Source organism: Sceloporus undulatus, chromosome 6 (assembly GCF_019175285.1).
Source record: "Sceloporus undulatus isolate JIND9_A2432 ecotype Alabama chromosome 6, SceUnd_v1.1, whole genome shotgun sequence".
Lineage (NCBI taxonomy): Eukaryota > Metazoa > Chordata > Lepidosauria > Squamata > Phrynosomatidae > Sceloporus > Sceloporus undulatus.
This window is the reverse complement of record NC_056527.1, coordinates 24,549,554-24,570,079: the sequence shown is the minus strand read 5'-3', so window position 1 is coordinate 24,570,079 and position 20,526 is coordinate 24,549,554. Positions and strand designations below refer to the sequence as shown.

Here is a 20,526-nt window from a genome sequence, read left to right as displayed (position 1 = left end):
AGTGGACAGGTCTCTTCTTGAGAATTGTAGGTACAGGTTATCTTTGGGTGAGAATTATGATTCTATACTGAGACAAACTGAACTTTCCATAAGCCTCTATTGAGATGTTCAATAGAATTGTTTTCACATGTAAACTCTGTATCAGCATTGTGGTGTTGTATTTGGAGTTGGAATTTGGGCAAATGAATGCAGGTTAGATTTTTGTTGCACTGTGGTGTTGTAGAAGCCATCAATGTGTCTGTACTTTTAATATAACTTTGTTAGCATGGCTAAAACCAGATCAAAGAGCCACAACTCTGACTTACACTTTGATGTAGGAGGAGTCCTGACCATGCAAAGTCAATGGAAAGTTTACCACTGAGTTATAGGGGAGATGTGATTTCCAATAGTCCAATTTCTACTTAAGAAGTGTGTATGTAGTGGGACATACTCCCAAGAGAATATACAGCTGCTGTCTTTTATTTCTATCCCGCTCTTTTCCCAGGACTGGGTCTTTTGTGCACCAGCAATATTATTATGTTTATGCCACTTGTTCATCCACTCTATTACTAGCATAAAAACAAAAGCAAATCATACACAGTATAATCGGTCAAAAACATATGTAGCTAAGGAACTTCTGGTAGGAATATAGGAAACTATATCTTACACTAAGTCAACCCTTTAGACTTTCCAGCCCAATATTATTAACTCTACCAGTTAACAACTCTTCAGGGTTTCAAACAGAATTTTTTCCTAGCACAACCTGCTTGGCTTCTGAAATCAGATGAGATCAAGATTATTTTGGGGGAGGCAGGGTACATGCTATGCAATTTCAGCTTGATTTTAAGAGCGGTTTATAAAATTCCTCAGTAGGCTGCAGAGGAATTAATTAATTAATTAATTAGTAATGAGGAAATTAAGAAAGCATGAGTTGCCAAGTGAATACTACTGTTGTAATACATGACAAAATTTTATTCTAGCTTGGAATTCACAATTTGAATTTAATAGAATCAACTTGTTGGAGTTAAGGTTGCTCACACAATTCATCATCCAAATGAACCCAACAACAAATTGATTTTTTTAAAGAACATAGACTTTAATTGATACAGTATAAAAACATAATGCTATTTATGACATCGATTATGGTTTTTAAATCATAAATTAACCATCTTTCCCATTCTTCAAAGCACTATACAAGAAAATGAAAACATCAGCCTAGTTGAATCTTTCCAGAAAAAGATAATGAAACTACCTAAAATTAATTGCTCAGAATATGTATGACTAAGAGAGAACTCAGACAGATATTATTTCACTCTTAATTTAAACATGCCCCTTCACCCTTCCAATTCACCTCTTGAATGAGCAACTGATACAATGTTACAGGAATTTCTCTTCTAACAGAAATCTTGTTTAAATTGGATTGCCAGAAGGTTACCCTGAACAGCCTTCAGGCTGAATAGTTTTGCACCCACTTATCTGAGAATAAGACAGATTGAAGGTTAGGGACCCACTTCTGAGCAAAAATGTATAGGGCTGTATATGAAGCTTATGTCCAAAATGGCACAGCTTGTCAAGCAGAGGCTGGCACAGTATGGGAGGGTATATTTATAAGAAAATGAATTCAGAAAATGTTAAGTTCAATAAATATAACCTACTGTGATCCAACTCAAGCAATTAGCCTAGGCCTACATGAAGGAATGCCTTTTTCTTTAAGATTAAGAATCTACTTGGAAGAAGCTATAGCAATTGTTAAAGTTGCAACTTGTGAAATGTTAGAAATAGCTTCTACTTTTACTACTCAAAATCCATAATTTCGGTAACATTTGCAGAGGTCATGACAGAAATCAATCTATTTTTAAAATATTACTATCTTTGAACTAAAGATGAGCAGAATATTATTTCAGTTCTTAACAGTTTGTAGTGTTGTTAAAGGTACTTGCTGACACTTAAGATGTTTAAAACCATGTGTGTGTACTTTAAAGAAAGCCATGGATGAACTATTAAATGCAGCTCCTATATCACTGCCTATAAGGTATACAGCAATGAGAAGGAAAAACCTATCATCTCCTTGTGAGTCCAATAAACCCCCAAAGCTATCTTACGGATAATTATAATGTGTGGGTAATTTCATCAGCCACCCTCATGACAGAAATGAAATATAGTGTTTAGATGTTTCTTTTTTTTAAAAATCACAATTATCACCAATCGCTGACTGTGTCAATTCTACACAAACACACAACTGTAAACAAAAGTGAGATGATACCTGCTTTTCCTTTAATACAGAAAATGAAAAACTACTTTGAAATTAAGCTTTTTTACAAGGTTTTTTTTTTCAGACTAAAAACAGGCCTATTATATGGAAATGGAGGAAAGGAAGGGAGATGGTCATTTAGCTTGAAGCTCCTGGTCTTTTCTTTAGTACAGAAAATGATAAACTACTTTGAAACTAAGATATTTTTTAAAAGGAGTTTCTCCAGACCAAAATAAAACAAGATAATCTACAGCCCTGTTATTTGGAGGCAGAGAAAAGGGAGGGAAGTCCACAATGAGCTTGAACTATCCTTTTAATACAGAAAATGAAAAAGCCTATATTGAAATTAAGCTTTTTTTTTTAAATGTGTTTCTCCAGACAAAAACAAAACAAAACCCTACAACCTTGTTATATGGAGATGGAGGGGAAGGAAGGGAAGTGGATGTTGAACTTGAAGCTCCTTGGCCTTTTCTGCTTTAAAATTTAGCACTCAAAAAACCTACAGATCTGTTATATGGCGCTGGAGGAAAGAAAGGAGGTGGACGTTGAACTCAAAGCTCCCTGGCCTTTTCTTTAACTTTCTTTCTTTGCTTTGAAATTAATCTGTTTTTAAAAAGATGTTTCTCCAGACACAACAACCAAACCCTTAGGAAAGGAAGCCCTGAGATGGAGGCAAGGAAGGGAGGAAGGAGGACCTTGCACTGGAAGCTAGCTCCCTGGCCTTCTCTTTAATACACAAAATGAAGAACTATAAGGCTTTGAAATTAAGCTCTCTCCTAACCCCCCCAAACCCAAACAAACCCAGAGCCCTGGACCTGGAGATGAGGAAGGAGGGAGGGAGGGAAGGAAGGAGGGGGTGGCCGTTGAACTCGAGGCTCCTCCAACAGCAATGGCAACAGCGCCCTTCCCCACTGCTGGCGCTGAGCTGGGGCTGCAGCGTGAAGCACTAGCGCTCAGCAGCAGGAGAAGCAGCCTCCTCCTCCTCCTCCTCCTGGTCCTAGTGGTGGCGGTGGTTCCGTGGCGCCGCAGGAGGCCCAGCTGAGGGCGGGGGGGGGAGGCGTGGTCACGTGTTCGGGGTGTCGAAGGTCACCGCCGCGCTGCCAGGCTGACAATGGAGCTGTCGGAGCCTGTGCAGAGCGCCTTGCAAGCCCTCGCCGACCGGGGCTGCTTCTCCTCCGGAGCCTACCAGGCTCTCCTGCAGGCCGCTTTCCGGAGCCTGCTCAGCGGCCCAGGCGAGCAGGCCTTGGCCTTCGGTAAGTGCTCTAGCGAAAAGGCAGCGCTGCTCTAGTCTTGGCAACTGAGAGAAAGAAAGACTGAAGAGGCTGGGGTTCTTCCTTCCCCTTTTCTTTTTGCACTGCTTTGCTCCCTTCTTCCTTGCTAAGCCTGGCTGTCTTGCTCGGTTGCAAGCCCACAATCGCTTCTCTCGCTGCAATGCTGCAGCCTTTTTGTGTGTTCCTTTCTGTTCTTGTGGAGCCGCCTTCCTTCTCCTCCTTCTCCATTAAGCCCTGAGGACTGGCGCTTCCTTGCAGGAACCTCCATATGGTGGTTTCTTTGGCCTAAAAGCCTTTTTCTTTCCTGGAAGCCGCTTTGTGGCTCCCTTCGGCCTCTCTCTCTCTCTCCCTGACACTCGTTGCTGCTTTTTCTTTTGCCCTGGCCAGTTATTCAGAGCAGACCAGGGCCAAACACACTCACAGCCTCTCCTCTTTCTCCCTTTCCTTTTTGTGTGTCTTGCAAAGGTCAGGCTTGTAAATGGGTTGATTTATTTTTGGGGAAGGCTCTGGAGCCAGCCTCAAGAAAACAGGGCCACGACCAGATGTATCTATAGCCATACTTGGGGGGTTATTTAGCATCATGGTCTTGGGAATCACGGTTTTGATCTCATTTTATATTGTTTTTAGATGATGGATGAATGTCGTGGTTTTAATGCCTGTAGTTTTATATTGTTTTTAGATGATATATATTTTTAATGGTTTTGTGTAATACTGTATGTTTCTAGAGTTTTTATTTGTGAGCCACCTTTCAGGGAGAAAGCTGGGATAGAAATGAAATCACATCAAATGCCCTGCTAACCTCAAAGGGAGACAGACATGGGGGGGATGCCAGGGGGAAATGGAAAACAAGGGCGGCGACTAAGAGCACTAACACAGATTGAAATGCAGGGCATTTGGGGCAGAAGGCTGAGATGTAGGACATGTCTTGGGGAAAGGAGGACGCCTGGTCATCCTGCCTCAAGATCAGCTGCCTCCATCTCACCTTGGGTTGAGTGTGATTGTGCCTTATTATTATTGTTGTTGTTGTTGTTGTTGTTGTTATTTAATGTAAGGTTAGAATTCAAAGGCTGTTCTCCTTTGGCTTCTTCTCCTTCTCCATTAAACCCTGCGGTTTTCACTTCCTTGCAGAAATGTAAATATGGCTTCTTTGGCCTAAAAGAGATTGCAGAGCCTCGCTCCCCCTCTCTCTCTTTCTCCTGAAAGCTGAGTGTGTGTGTGTGTGTTCAAAGCCCCCCATTCTGGATGTGGAGTTGGCATACTTGCAGAGCAGGCTGGCTGTTGTTGTTGTTGGCCGTCGGCTTCTTTGCAAGCGAGGAGGAAGTGAGGAGCGGAGGCTGTGTTGCGCCGCTGCTGGCTTTGCTTGCTCTGCTAAGCGCGGCCTCCGGTAGGAACTGGCCTGAACTGCAGTTGTCGAGCAACGGCTCTGTTTACTCAAACAAACACTCAGGAAAGAAGAAGACAAAAGAAGTGTGGGGTTTGTGTGTGTGTGTGTGTGTGTGTGTGTCCAGGAGGCTTTGTAGGTTTGCTCTCAAGTTAGACGGTGTTTGGAGCAGGAGACGAAAAGCCTGTGTTTTCAAGTGACCTCTTACTACTCAGAGGAAAATGTCTTCCTAAACTTATCTCCACTGCGGGTCTAGTTTCTAAGGGAGAAATGACCTTAAAGCCCTTCCCGCCCAGATCTAGGAGAAAGCAATATTCTTTTTTAAATAAATTAAAAAGCCATTAGTTTTCTGCAATAGAGTTTGTTGCGTAACTGCCAAGAAATTGCAGGAGTGGGTTGCGTATCAAAGACGAGTGGAAAGGGGAAAACCAGACACTGCTTTTAGAAAACCCATTTAGGGGTAGCCTCCTGTGCCAAAGCCTGGCCCTGACAGGATGAGGCCACATTAATTAATACTAGTAGTAAGGTCTTTGGGAAAGGCATTTTATGTGTGATCCTGTTTCTGAAATCATGTATGGTTTCTTATGTGTCAGGATCAGAGCCTTGTCTTTTATGTGCCATCCTCCTGGGGAAGCTGAAATGTCTCCACAATTATTTATGACTTCTTCTGGAGAGAAATTTTGTGACAAGCCCCAGAGTAAATATTATGTTTACAGGCTGACAATATGATATGGATTTTAATTGCCCAACAGCTGTTGTAATCATGCTGTGTGTAGCCTCCCTCCTATCTGTAGGGAGAGGTTTAGAATATGGATTTAAAACTCCCCCCCACTTTGAAAATATATTATCATCAGCTCATTTATTTTTAGATCACCCAGACCTGGAACAGATTGATCCAGCAATGTTAAAATATTGCCATGCTGCAGCTGCAACATGTATAGTGGAAGCTGGGAAGCAAAAAGCGGACAAACCTGCCATAAGGTATTCCTGTTTTAAAGCCCGTCAGGGTTTGGGGCTTTATGCCAATTTGATTAAAAGTGCTTGGGCTACACTGGCATTAAGGCTAACACTTCTTTCTTTCTCTTTTGGTTTTCCTTTTAGCACCTATTTAGAAGACTGTAAGTTTGACAGAGAGAGAATTGAACAATTTTGCACCGAATACCAGGTTTTCAGACCAGTTTTGCCCACTTTACCCCCCTCTTCTGTTTTGTTTAGTATGTATAAACTGTAAACATTTCCTCCTCTTCCTGTTTACAGAAAAATAAAGATAACTTGGAAATCCTATTGGGAAGGTATGTTGTTTTAGTAATTATGAGGTTGAAATGATGAGCACACATATTAGAAAGGCCCACTTTCAAAATCCTCCATATCATAAGACTGTAAGAAACTACTAGAATAGATAAAGTAAATAAAACTTCTGCAAAAGTAAACCAGTTGCAGTGACTTTCTCCCTTAACCTATATTTGAAGTACACTTAATTAATCTATGGAACAATGAGGTGTACAACATTTTGCTACCTAGTACAGCATAGTATAACCTAACAGATAACTATTGTATTCTTTAGTACAGGCAGATGTCCACCCCATATAACTGATATTTGTTGGCGTTTGGAATATCAAATCAAGGTAATTGAATGATATGACTGTTACTTTATTCTTTCTTTCCCTCTGTTGAATTCTAATTTTAACTCTCATTGCTTTAGACGAATCAGCTTCATAAAAACTATCACCCTACCTATCTGATGACCTTAAATGTAGAGGTACCGTACCCATCCTTAGCAACTTGTAACCATTAGTAATCTAAAGAATGTTTTAGTGTTTGTTATCTGTTAACCATGTAATCTTTGGGTTTTTTGTTCCTTTAGAACAATGACTCAAGATCTCACCAGGACATTAATTTTAGTTGTTCTATGGAGCAACTACAGGTATTTTTTTATATTGTCTTTGGGTGTGTTACTTCCCAATGTCACCAGAGAATATATGAATATGTATGTATGTATATCTTTACCAGGAATCCACCAAAAGTAAACTTTGCAAAGTGCTATGAAAACATTATTTTCACTTATCTTTTTGAATAAATTATATGATATGCAATTATTATTTGCTCTTGTAATTTTGCAATATGAGATTTCAAGTTAATTCTAATGTAGGAGTATTCAGTGGGGTGGGACAACTATTCCAAATGTGTTCTGAAAGGGAATATGCACATACTATAATAATATACTTTGGCATAACAGAGTGCGAATAGTACACAGAGTTTGTCTAACTTGAGGTTCACTTAAGTTACTTAAGGATTATGAACAGAACTTTGCAGTAAGAAAGTTTTGTCCACAGCTAGCAAAAAATAAGTTTAAAACAGAACTGATTTTTTTTTTTAATTAAGGTTTCAATCCTGTGCACCTTACCTGGGAGTAAGCTCCATTGAACACAGTGGGACTTCTGAATGAAAATTGATAGGAGTGTACTGTTGTGAAATTAAATAAGCTGTGAGAAATAAAAAAATAGACAGAAGTTATAATTTAATATTTAAATATAATGTTTAGTCGTATACACCACATTTATTGAAATTTCCATCATTATCAAAAGGATTGTACATCTAAGTAAAACTCTTTAGGGCTGCATCTTTAGAAATGTGTTTCACTTTTTGTGATTTATAATTAAACTGAACAAAGTTGTATGTACCTTATTACCAGTATAAAATGTAATATTTTGCACTATACATTATTACTCTCTCTATATTTATCCAAACACTCATTTGGAGTGTTCTAAAGGTTGTAGCACAACATTCCTGTTATAAACATTATGCATGTACCCATTACTAAAATGTGGTAGAAAAGATGTACGTTTCTTAAAGCTACAGAGCAGTTGAACTGTAGCCAAAAAGGCAAAACATTAAATAGCCACAGTTTACACATGTAAATTTTATATGCTTTAAGGACAACAGTTTCTAAGACATGCAAGCAACTAGATAAATACAGCAAACCATTTCTTTTCTAAAGTATTTGCTCCATGTTTTAGGATTTAATTGGAAAATTAAAAGATGCAGCTAAAAGTCTAGAGAGGACAACTCAGCAGTAGATGCAGAGGTGCCAGTCTACTGGATCCAAGAAGAAGGAAAATGAGATGATTTTTCTTTGTTCGCACCCTGCTGGATGAAACTTTGATAACCTTTGGCCATGACTTTCTAGACAAGATGACAAGATTTGTGCAGTCAAGACTATTGCATTTTTTTAAAAAAATAACCTGTCTGACCTAAATGTTTCTTATTCAACTGTCTCTTTTCCTGTTTGCCCACTGCTCAAACTTTTTTTTATGGGGGGGGAGTCTTTCATTTCTTCCATTCCCATTTTTAACCTCTAATAAAGAGAGATGATTGATCTTGTGTGTCATAGCTGCCTATGGGGTTTGTGGGGAAGGCTTCTCATGAGGTCCCTTCTGTAGAGTCAACATTCCAAGATTAACCTTCCCAGCAAAAATCACTTTAAAACTCTATGGACCTCTGAAGCTAAGGAGAACTTCATTGTGTTGCAATTATGCAGTCAGCCTGCTTGTATCTTATTTGGGTAAAGTGTTACAAGGTTGTTGTTTTTGTGGGTGTTTTTTTAAAGATTCACACGCAAAGGTTGGGACACGGAACTGTCATTCATCTGTTTCAACTCGGATTTACTCACTAAATATTCAGTAGTTTATGTAGATAGACAATGGCAGTAGTGCCCTTAATTGCACCAGTCGGTCCCTTTTCACTTCAATGCCATTGAATTGTTATAAATGGAATGTGACCAGCCTTGTCTCTGCAACTTAAAACAAAAAAACAACCCTACCCTCTCGCCCCCATCTCGCATTTCCCATTAGCAATTATACACCCAGCCTGGGAAAGGGGTAACGATGCGGCTCCAGAAAAACCGAAGTTCTTGTTCCCCCCCCCCCTTCCTTGGGCTTCTGTGACATTGTGGACAGGAGACTAGTGAAATTCTCTACCTGGGAGGACTCTTTGCTGGGAGGGAAGACAGGCTCTGGACCTTCTACTCAAGGACATGGTTATCTGCCCTTTAAGTCTGTGATTAGCCCATCTAATATTTGCCACCAGAGAGGACATCCCATTAATCTGATGGAGGGTGCTGTAGTTTACCAAAGCATATGGCAGATAAAAATGGGATAACCTTTACTGTTCCACAAGATTGTGTTCCCTTTTTTTGTCTTTCCTCATAGTATTATAGGGTAAAAGCAATGGTTTTCAAACTTCGGTCCTCCAGGTATTTTGGACTTCAGCTCCTAGAACTCTTGACAGTTGGTCAAACTGACTGGGATTTCTAGAAGCCCAAAACACCTGGAAGACCAAAGTTTGGGATAAAGGAGCTTCATCACACTCAAGTATAAGATGCCCAACAGATACCTACATAAAATATGTACAGAGAAGGGGTTGGTGGGGGACAAAATCCCACCAATTCAGCCCAAATCTTGCTCGTTTGTTTGTTTGTTTTTTAAGTATACATAACCTAAAGTAATGTAAACTTCTATAAACTTCTTGTTTATAAACTTATTGATGAAAGTGGGGAAAGTTTTTTTGGGGAAAGAAGACCTTCATTGATCTGCAGTGACCAATCTATGTGGTTTCTATCTACTTCGCCCATAGAGGACAAAAGATCCTGACAAGATTGAGAGCAAAGAAGAGAGTAGGGCAATGGGATCTCCTTCAGATTTATTTGCATTTCAGGTTATTTCTTTTAATGATATGGGGCATATAGAAATTATCAGCTTGCCTTTTACAGTGATGGTTTGGGGGTATACAATTTAAATAACCCCAGTACTATATCCCCTCATTACTTATAGACAGATTTCTTTCTCTCAGACTGGGGTGTGGAAAGCCTTTAATGCCACATATATGATGCACTCGAATGCCTTAAACCGAATCCTCTCCCTTTATCTGGATCTTAAATACACAACATGGCAGTATCCCTCAATCTGGACCTTAAATACACAAGATGGCACTACTGTTTCATTCATTCATTTTAGCCTGAAGTTTGGAAATGTGTATCTGAGAGAGAGTAAAGACTAGTTGGTGGGTCAAGAGTCCTTCAGTTTGACAAAATTGAAGACTGGGATCTGGATCTCCTTTTTGGGAGCTGAAAAAACTCTTCTGGAAAAACGCCGCCTTCCTGAGGGATTCTAGATTTTAAGCATCCTATTAAATTTTAACCAAACCTGGTGACAGGATAGGAAGGTGACAATCTTGTATCAAAAGGGACACACAATCAAAACGTCGGGAAGAGAAGGGTGCAAATGGCTCTCTTTCCCTTCTGAACCACTTTTTTGTGTCGATTTGAGGGAAGATTTGTAATATTCATCAGGCAGTGAGGCAAACCCAAGTCACGAACATGAAGGGATGTTTTATGACAAAATGTCGGCAGGGTGGGATGGGGAACTGTACACAATGGTCCAAAACACACTGCAGAAACAGTCCAGTTTGAGACGCCCTGGCTCAGTGCTAGGGAATCCTGGGAATTGTACTTTCTTGTGGCCCCAGAGCTCTCTTGACAGAGAAGGCTAAATGCCTCCCAAAACTATATTTCCTAGAATTCCCTAGCATTGAGTTATAAAGTGGAGTCAAACTGGATTCTTTCTGTAGTGTGTTTTGGACCAAAGTCAAAGTCTTCGATTCCAGTTTCATTCTCTTCATTGAGAGATGCTCATTTTAACTCCCTGTCCGGGGGGGGGGGTATGGAAATGGAAGAGATAACCCCACTCTGGTCCCAGTTGTCAACATGCCCCGGAAATTTCCAACCTAAAATGGACTATAAGAAAACGGAGGGGAATCCAGCTCCCCTCAGAAGAAGGAGCGACTAGTGCAAGGTTTGCCCTCAGTGAAGGCTGGATGTCCTTCATATAAACATATAAAGCCTTCCTTGTCCAGGAAAAAAACTAAGGAGAGATCAGAGGGCAGGTGCCCTCCTCCCCACAAATGTCTCTGTGGGTATGCAATATATATCACTGGGTGGCCATTTTTCAGCAGAGGGAAATATGTGGGGAGAAGGCTGCCCTTCTCCTCACAAATATGTGTTGTGTGTGTATATATATAAATGCAGTTATATATCCCTAGGTGGCCATTATGTTATGTTATATTATATTATACTGTATATTATATATAATGGCCACCTAGGGATATATAACTGCATTTGTATATATACACACAAACACATATTTGTCGGGAGAAGGGCACCTGACCTTTTCCTAGGTGGCCATTTTCCTGCAGAAAGGTGTGTGTGTGTGTCCCCACATAATTTTCTCTGTGTGTATGTGTGTGTATCCCCACATATGTCTGTGCTGGAAAATGGTCACCTAAAAATGGCTACCTAGGGATATATATATATATATACACACACACACACACACATCCCTAGGTGGTCATATATCCCCACACATTTCTCTGTGCTGAAAAATGGCCACCTAGGAAAAGACCAGGTGCCCTTTCCCTACACACACACACACACACATATATATATAGATATGGAGAAGGGAATCTGCTCTTTTTCTAGATGGCCATTTTCCAGCACAGAGAAATGTGTGGGGATAGATCCCCATATATAGATCCCCATATAGATATAGATATATTCACACATTTCTCTGTGATGAAAAATGGCCACCTAGAAAAAGCCCACAGGCAGCCGCCACTAATCGCGCGCGCCATTAAGGTGGGCTGTAGAAGAAAAATGTACAAAGCATAACAAGAAAAAATGTACCAAAAAGGGTGATAAATTGTAAGGTGGGAATGAAGCGGTGCTGGGGATGAATGTGGACGACGTTTTTTACCTCGAGGTAACAATATTTACCTCAGAATTTAACAACGCTTTACGTGAGGTGAGGAAACCTGAGGGGAAAAGCTCGTGCGTGTTGAGGAGGATTTATTATAAACCCGAGGGGAGAAAAAGGCGGGAAGTGAGAAGGCGTGTTTGAAGGCGGGAAGACGGTTACTTTGAATTGGGAAAATGGGTGGCAGAGCTCTTTTGTGGGATTGTGGTGGTGTTTGTGTGTGAGCGAGCGAGCGTGTGAAAGAATGCTTCAACACACAAAACAAACAGAAGTATAAAAGCAGCAACAAAGAGGGCGGGCGAAAGCCCCTCACCCTCCTTTTGGGGTTGTGAAATATAAACACGGGTCAAGCCCAGAGTGACCAGGTGTCCTCACCACAAAGGAGGAGGACAAAATGGAGGACGCCGGAGAGGAAAATTGAGGACGTGACAAAAGTGAAACAAAAAGCTAAAAACACTCATAAATCCATGCTTCTTTAGCCTTGCTCAAAATGGAGGGCGCTTTGGAATTCCTTCTGGATAGAAGGTTGAAATGTAAGAAAGTAAGGACCTGGTTAAGGCTGGCCAAGGCTATTATGGAGTCTATTAGGACTCTGAGGACCATGCTCGAAGTCACACTCTCTCAGCCTCAGAGAATGGCAATGACAAACTCCCTCTTGAAGAAACTTGCCAAGAAAACCCCATGATAGGGTTGCCATAAGTCAGAAATGACTTGAAGGCACACAATAACAACAACAACAACAGTGTGGCTTGTGTTTTGAGGATTGGACTACGACTCTGGAGACCAGGGTTCAGTTTGCAGCCATGAAACATACTGGGTGACTTTGAGCAAGTCACACTCTCTCAGCCTCAGAGGATGGCAATGTCAAAGCTCCTATGAGCAAATCTTGCCAAGGAAACCCCATGATAAGTTGTGGTTGTTGTGCCTTTAGGCAGAGACTTATCATGGGGTTTTCTTGGCAAGGTTTCTTCAGAGGGGCTTTTTGCCATTGTCATCCTCTGAGGCTGAGAGAGTGTGACTTTCCCGACCCAGTGTGGTTTCATTATGGCTTCCAACTCTGGTCTTCAGAGAGTCTTAGTACAACTTTCAGACCACTACTACGTCGTGCTGGTTCTCCATAACAGGCTCTATAATAATAGACTTGACAGGATGACCAGACGTCCTCCTTTTCCAGGATTTGGCAACATTTGTTCAGAGGAACAAGCAGAGAGAGTGCAGCCATAAGTCAGAAACGACTCGAAGGCACCCAACAACAAGTGAAAAGTCTGGGGAGGCCCTTTGGGAGGACTAAAAGGGATGAAGGAGTTAAAACTAAAAGAGACAGTGTGGTGTAGTGGTTTGAGCCTTGGACTATGTACGACTCTGGAGACCAGGGTTCGAATCCAGGCTGGAAACCCACTGAGTGACCTTGGCTCAAGTCACACTCTCTCAGCCTCAGAGGATGGCCACATGGCCAAGGAAACCACATGATAGGATCGCCATTAAGTTAGGAACGACTTTTGAAAACACACAACATACACACATGACAAAGGAGCCAGCGTAGTGTAATAATAGTTTGAGCCTTGGGGTTCAAATCCAGGCTGGGCCATATGAAAACTAGGGACTCTGGAGACCAGGGTTCAAATCATGGCTCAAGCCATGGAAACCCACTGGGTGGGTGACTTTGGGCAAGTCACACTCTCTCAGCCTCAGAGAATGGCCCCTTCGAAGAAATTTGCCAAGAAAACCCCCAACTTAAGGTGGCCATAAGTCGGAAATGACTTGAAGGCACACAACAACAAGGGAAGGGAAATGGGGGACAAAGACAGGTGTGGGGAAGGAAAAGCTGCCATGTCTGAAGGGGGGGGGAGTTGTGGAAGGATGAAGACGGGGAAGACAATGGGCTGGGAAAGAAGCAGGTAGAAAGAAAGAAAGAAAGAAAGAAAGAGGAAACGTGTTGGCGGGGAAAAAAGGAGTGAAGGTGGAAAAGCATAGGCGAAGCTCGAGGCCATTTGTTGTTTTCTCGTCGCAATGCTGGGGTTGTCTCCTAAAAATTGTTTTTCTTTGGAGGTGTGAGGTTTGTGTAAACGTGGAAGAAAAGAGCCGAGCCTCGTGTAGAGAAGCAAAGCGACACAAAAGTCTGAGTAAAGACAATGGAAAGGAGGAGGAGGCTCTGTAAGAAGAGGAGGAAGGAAAGCAGGGGGGGAACCTTGGGTGCCATCATCCTCAGAGTGTCCAGACGTCCTCCTGACCACAAAGGAGGACAAGGCACCACAAGATGTAGGGCATGTAAGAAAAAATAGAGGACGTGACACAAACACACACAAGCTAGAAAACAAATGTTAAATTCATGCTTCTTAGCCATGCTGACAATAGAGGACGACTGAGAATTCCTCCTGGACAGAAAGGTGGGACTATAGGGCCTGTCCTGGGAAAGGAGGACGCCTGGAGCCAAAGCTGAGAGACAGAATAGGGCAAGGAAGGGAAGGTGGGTCTGAGGAGGGTCCCCTATGGGGACCTCCACCATCACCAGCAGCAGCATTTAATTTCGGTTCCCAGAGGAGAAGGGAAAAGGGAGAAAGGACCTTTTCATCATCATCATCATCATATGGAGGATAGGAAATGGGGAAAAGAAAAGATGGGATAGATAAAAGGCAGCTGGAGAGGTGTGTGTGTGTGCTACAGTTCCAGGAGAAAGGAGGAGAGTGTGTTTGTGTGTGTTGTGTATATGTGTGTATGATACAGGAGGAAGGCGGCGAGTGTATGTATGTGTGTAAGTGTGATACAGGCGACTGTATATCTGTGTGTATGTGTGATACAGTTACAGGGGGAAAGGAGGCGATTGTGTGTATGTGTATGTCTGTGTATCTATGTTACGTGAGAAAGGAGGTGACTCTGTAAGTGTGTATAGATGTGCACAGTTACAGGAGAAAGGACTCGAGCGTATATCTGTGTGGATGTGTGATGCAGGCAGTTACAGGAGAAAGGAGACAAGTGTATATGTGAGTATGTGTACAACAGTTACAGGAGGAAGGAGGAGAGTGTGTAAGTGTTTGGGTGTATGTAAGTGTGCTACAGTTATAGGACAAGGGAGGCAATTGTGTGTATGTGTGCATGTGTGCTACAGCTACAGGAGGAAGAAGAGTGTCTATGTGTGTGTGTGCTCCTGTTATAAAAGAAAGGAGGCAAGCGTGCATATATGTGTATGTGTACAACCAGTTACAAGAAGAAGGAGGCGAGTGTGTAAGTGTGTGTCTGTGTCTGTAAGCATGCTACAGTTATGAGAGAAAGGAATAGATTGTCTATATGTGTGTAAGTGTGTATGTGTGTGCCAAAGTTACAGGAGAGAGAGTATATGCACTACTGTTATAAGAGAAAGGGGGCATGTGTGTTACAGTCACGGGAGAAAGGAGGCGAGTGTGTGTGTGTGTGTGTGTGCTACTGTTGTAGGAGAAAGGATGCAAGTGTGCATATTGTGTATGTTATTGTTATAGGAAGAAAAGAGGCGAGTGTATATATGTGTGTATGTGTGCTACAGTTGCAGGAGAAAAGAGGCGAGTGTGTTTGTATGTGTGTGTGTGAGAGAGAGAGAGAGAGTTGACAGGGTGTGCAAACCCTGGAGTGGGGGTGTGTTCGTGGCGAGGTGGGTGTGTATCGGCGTAGCAGTGTGGGAGTAACATTGCATTGTATGCCTCTGTGTGTGTGTGTGAAAGAGAGAGAGGGAGAGGAAGAGAGAGCAGGAGGAGGAGGAGCAGTGTGCAGGGCGAGTGCCGCGGAGGGAAGGAGGAGGAGTGGAAAAAGAAGCCCAGGAGGCTCGAGTGTGAGTGTGTGTGTGTGTGTGTGTGTGTGTAGGCGGGGGGTTGTGTGGCCGCCGGGCTGCGACTACACCGACACTAATTCCCAGGCCACCCTTAAGGAATGAGGAGCCCCACGTGACGCTGGCGGGGCGGGCGGACTCCGAGCCATTTTGGGGACGGTGTCAGTTTCCACTCTGTGTGTGTGTTGTGTGTGTGTTGTGTGTGTGTGCCTTCTTCGGCAGGCAGCCGCGCATTCTCCGCCACCAACGCCCCCTTCCCTTCCCTTCCTCCTCCTCCTTTTACCACAACAACTACGGAATAAGCCGCGTACCTCAAGGAAGAGGGGAAAGAGAAAGAGGAGGAGTGGAGGAAAAGAGAGAGAGAGAGGGCGAGACAATGGGCTGCTGCTGGTGGAGGCGGAGGCGGCGGTGGAGGAGGAGAGGAGGCAGACCCTCCGGATTAGAGAGAGTTTGAGAGCCCAGCGCTGGAGCCACGCATTTAAGGAGGGGAAGGAAAAACAGAGAGAGAGAGAGAGGAGGAGGGAGAGGAAAAAAGGAAGAGGAGGAGGAAGAAGGAAGGAAGGGGAAAGGGAACCCAAAGGGGTCACTGGAGGAGGAAGAGGAAGAAGCGGAGGAGGAGGAGGAGACCCTTGTTTTGGGGGGACTACAATGAACTGAGTCTGGCAGCAACAGCAGCAGCAGCAGCAGCAGCACTACGCTTATTGCAATTGACAGCGTCTGCAGTTCATTTCAAGATGGCCGCTTGGCTCACATTCATTTTCTGCTGAACGACTTTTAACTTTCATTGTCTTTTATTTATTATTTCCCCCTCCTTTCTTTTTGGCGGCTCCGATCGTCCTCCCCCAACAGCAGCTCTTTTCCCGCCGGTATGTATGGACCCCGGGAGAGGGCTTCCTCAAGCCCAGGACCTGGAGGCTGGGGCGGTGTTTATGGGGGGCTTCGGCGGCGGATTTGGATTCGGAGGGGCTTTGGGAGGAAGGGGGTGGCTGGGTGGGAGAAACACAAGGCTGAAGCCTCTCCCTGCTGGGGAAAGCGCTGACAGTCTGGCTCAGACACACACAACACACAACAACACAGAGAAGCACTCCCCCTTCTCCCTTCACACTCACTCACTCACTTACACAGCGGCTGCAACAGCGATAGCAAGAGCAGCCACAACCCGCGCTCTCCATTTTCGTAACGCAGCCACACTTACAGGTTTTAGTTGCTTCCTCCCCCAAATGGAGTCCCAAAGCCTCTCTGGGCACAAGACCCCCGAGGAGGAGATTTCTCTTTCCAGCCCCTGCTTTCTCTTCTCCGGCAGCCTTCTTTGTTTCAACGCAGGTTTGGATGGAACGGCGACGGCGGGTGAAACCCAGCTCCGCCTGGGTCACGGGATGGCCGTCCCTGGGTAAAGAAAGGCTCCAGAGAGGGGTCCAGGCACCGAGGATTGCCCCCATTTTATAGGGATGGGTCCTGCGAAGGGTTGCGGTTCCGTCGAGGGCTCCCTCGATCCTCTGGGGTCCCCGAAATTAATTTTATTAACTTAAGTTCGGGGGGACTCCCGGGTGGAAGGGAAGCGCTGGTAAGATGGCGGTGCTGGCCTCGCTGCCCCCGTCGGCCCCTTTCGTTGGTGCTTCAAATGCTCAAGTTCCTAGGCTTTGGGGAGGGCGAAGCTGTGGGGGTGTCACTTCGTCGGGGGAGAAGGGCTTCTTGCGACCCTCTTATTTGGAGAACTTTCCCCCTTGTTCGGGTTTAGGAGAGTTGGAGGAGGCCAGGCGGTTTTCAGCATGGAGTTGGTTTCATCGACTGCTGTTTTTTTTCTCTCTCTCTCTCTCTGGTTTATAGCCCCCTTTTTTCAAGGTGGGTAAAGGCGAGGTAGTTGGGACCTATTGCTCTTTTTGGGGTGGGAGGGATAGGTCTGTCTTTCTGCTCGGTGTGCCTTTCCCATGAAAGCTGGTTGTGTGTCTGTTCCTGGGAGATGCCTTGGCCTGACAGGACAGGGCTGGAAGCAGGGTCAGCTTGGTTTGATCTATTTTAGGGGTGTTTTACTGCTTGGTAGGAAACAAGGCCATCATATCCACTGACCCCAACCCCAAATACTGCGAGTGAGTTTGTTGTGAGTCCAACAGCCTTTGGGTTTGGTTGGTGTTTGATGTGTGCGGCTTGGGTTGTTGTAGTTTGTTGATGTTTTTAAAGCTGATTGCTCGGGTTTCGTCTGTTTGAAAAGACCCCCCCCCCAGTGTCTGGAAACACAACATTTCGGAGTGGGAAGAGGACAGGGGTTGCTTTCTTGCGTGATTTTACAGCCTTGAGCCGGTAATTGCAGACTTGGCTAGGAAGGTGGCTGATGGTCCCTGAAAATGGAAGGAAGAGGCGATTTGGGGTACTTTTAGGAATCTGGATGTACAAAACCACCACTGAGGCCAATTCCTTGGAAACTTAGAGGGCAAGCGAAAGGAGACCTGGGTCCAGTTCTGGCAACTGTCCTTTTGTGAGACCTTTATCCTCCTTTGTCAGGTTATTGATGCCACAATAAATTACAATTCCCAGGGTTTCCTAGCAGTGAGCCAGGGCAGTCGAAGCACCCTCAAAGTGGTTTGTTTTTGGACCCTGCGTGGTTGTGGAGGTGCCTCTTTGCTCCATTGAAGCTTAACCTGGTCTCTGGGTAGACCCAGGAGAGTGTCAATGGGGTGGCACTGGCCTCTGTTTTACCTCCCTTTTGGAGGCGACCCCAGGAAGGCCTCCAAGTCGGCAGTCCTAACAAGTCCTGGCCATCCTTGGTTTTTCACGGTTGGATACCTGCCCTGGGAAGGAGGAGGAGGGGGCTCTGGAAATAAAATATACTAACTGGTGTTAAAGGTCAGGGTGGTAGTATCTTAACTGTACGAATGAAGGAGGGAGAAAGAGGGAGAGGTCTGGAGGGTGGGAACAGCAGAGGCTCAGATTCCACTCCTTGGAGGAGTTGGTGGTGTGTTTGGTAATAAGATGCTCTTTATGCTTCTATGTGTCCTGTGAACGTCAAGAGGGAGGGGAGGACCTTCGGAGAGGTTGCTTTAGGAATCCTTTTGCTGCTTCCAGAGCCTGGACTCCAGAGATGCCTCCCTGCCTTCCTTTCCTCCCTGCCCTGAGGCGGCGGAGTCGATAAGAAATAAGAATACGCGGTTAAAGAGGCTTCAAACCAGCCACCTTTCACGGCTGGTCTGAGGCTTCCTCCACTTCCAGGGATGCTGTGTTCCCGTGAAATAAAACACAGGTACTTTCATGGTACATGTTTCCATAGCCTCCGCTCATGGTCCAGATACAGATATAGATATCTGTATCTGATATATATATATATATATATATATATATATATATATATATATATATATCGTGTGTGTGTGTGTGTGTGTGTGTGTGTGTGTGTGTGTGTGTATAGGGGTGGTCTTAAAAGAGGAGAGCGAGGGAATGAGGAGAGGGGCCGGTTATTCCCGTCAAAGCAACGTCAACCCTTTCCCCTCCTGGCCGGAGGGGGAAAGGCCAAAAGGGAAGGGAGCCCTCGAAGCAGCCAGGGACCGAGGTCCAAATGTTTCAGAGCCGAGGTCGTTGGGGGGATGTCCTGAAACGCCAGCCGAGGAGCAAGAGGAGGAGGAGGAGGCGTTTGTGCGTCTGCCAACCTCTTCAGGCCAAGGCTCCTGGCTCCTTCTCCTTAGATGCTTTCCCCCCTTTTCTCTCTCTCTCTCTCTCTCTCTCTCTCTCTCTCTCTCTCTCTCGTGATTGATTTGCTTGCGTCGGTGCATTGCACTTGTGTGTGTGTGTGTCTGTGTGTAGGGGGCTACAAACAAAGTATCCTCCGTGCAGGATTTATACACAAAGTAACACTTTCCTCTTCTTTCTCCTTCTCTTCCTCTCCTCGTCTCCTCCTGCAGAGGCAATGGGGACAAGGGCGACTGTTGTGGGGCGAAGCGGGGCCAATGCCAGTGAGGTCCCCACAACTTCCCCCCTTCCTTCCTTCCTTCCTTCCTTCTCTCCTTCTTCTTTCCCCCTTTGGCTTTTTGGGAAGCGGAGGCGTGTTTCCCCCTTCCTTTTCGACTTGTGCTGGGTCTGGAGAAATGAGGGACGTTGCGGATTTGGAGGAGGAAGAGGCAGGTCAAGAAGTGAACCTGTGTTTTTTGGGAGGCGGCGGCGGCGGCGAAGGGAGGGAGGGAGGGAGGGAGGCTCGGTCTCTCCTTTCATTGCGCCGTAAATGACTCCTCGGGGCTGGGGGGGGGGTCTATGCCTAGCAAGGCATTCCTTGTCTCTCTGGAGACAGCCCCTCCGGCCAGGGCCACCTTCTTTCTTCCTCCCCAAGGGAAGAGGTGCAGGGAAGCTCTCTCTGTGTGTTTTCAGTCTTGTGTTTGACAAGGTGTTGGTTTAGCAGAGTCCCAGGGTTGTAAAAGACCCCATTCTGCCATGCAGGAACTCCCCATCAAAGCAGCCCCGGCCCTGTTTCAAAACCTTCCAAGAAGGAGGCCTTCCTCCGAGGGACTTGCAGGGCCGCATGTGGCCTCCCTTCCCCTCCAAGCCAGGCCTGGGCCAGTGAGGAGAGAGACCCCCATCTGCCCAGCCCTTGCTTCCAGGCCCCGAAAGCGCTCCTTGGGGCCGGCTTTCCCTCTCCGCCGCCTTTGACAGGGAGGAGAGCCCAGGATGGGTCCGGTGTCCTAGCCAGCGAGGAAGGCAGGCAGGCGGGGAGGGCCCTGCTGCCGCTGCTGCTGCTGCTGCTGCTGCTGCCTTCTCGCCCGGAGTCGACGTGGATGGAGGCCCCCGAGAGGAGCGAGAGGCCCGGGAGGAGCCTGGCAAAGACCCCGCAGCGCAGCCCCCGAGAAGGAGGGAGGAAGGGAGGGAGGCCTCCCGCCGCCAGCGCCGCCTTGGGCCTCCTCCTCCTGCCGCTGCCCCCCTTGGCTCCCAAACTGCTGCCTGCGAGGGGCGGGTGGGTTCCTTTGAAGGGGTGTCTCAACCGCAGGGAAGGAGGCTGGAGGTGGGGAGGGAGGGAGGGAGGCGCCCTCCCCCTTCAGGGCCCCACTCCGCCGGACACGCCCCCG

General features: G+C 45.3%; 1 protein-coding gene across 2 annotated transcripts; it reads left to right on the top strand.

Moving 5' to 3' along the window:
- Nucleotides 1-3,246: 3,246 nt before the first annotated feature.
- On the top strand, nt 3,247-8,259 carry COMMD3 (COMM domain containing 3). Of its 2 annotated transcripts, none has more exons than XM_042472563.1 (8): nt 3,247-3,483; nt 5,752-5,863; nt 5,984-6,047; nt 6,140-6,174; nt 6,447-6,507; nt 6,585-6,641; nt 6,747-6,806; nt 7,900-8,259. In XM_042472563.1, exons 1-8 carry the CDS (start codon nt 3,342-3,344, stop codon nt 7,957-7,959), a joined length of 591 nt encoding a protein of 196 aa, XP_042328497.1. In that variant the 5' UTR covers nt 3,247-3,341; the 3' UTR covers nt 7,960-8,259. The 2 variants fall into 2 exon arrangements, with proteins under 2 accessions (XP_042328497.1, XP_042328496.1); XM_042472562.1 differs by lacking the exon at nt 3,247-3,483 and adding an exon at nt 4,729-4,975.
- Nucleotides 8,260-20,526: the final 12,267 nt, after the last annotated feature.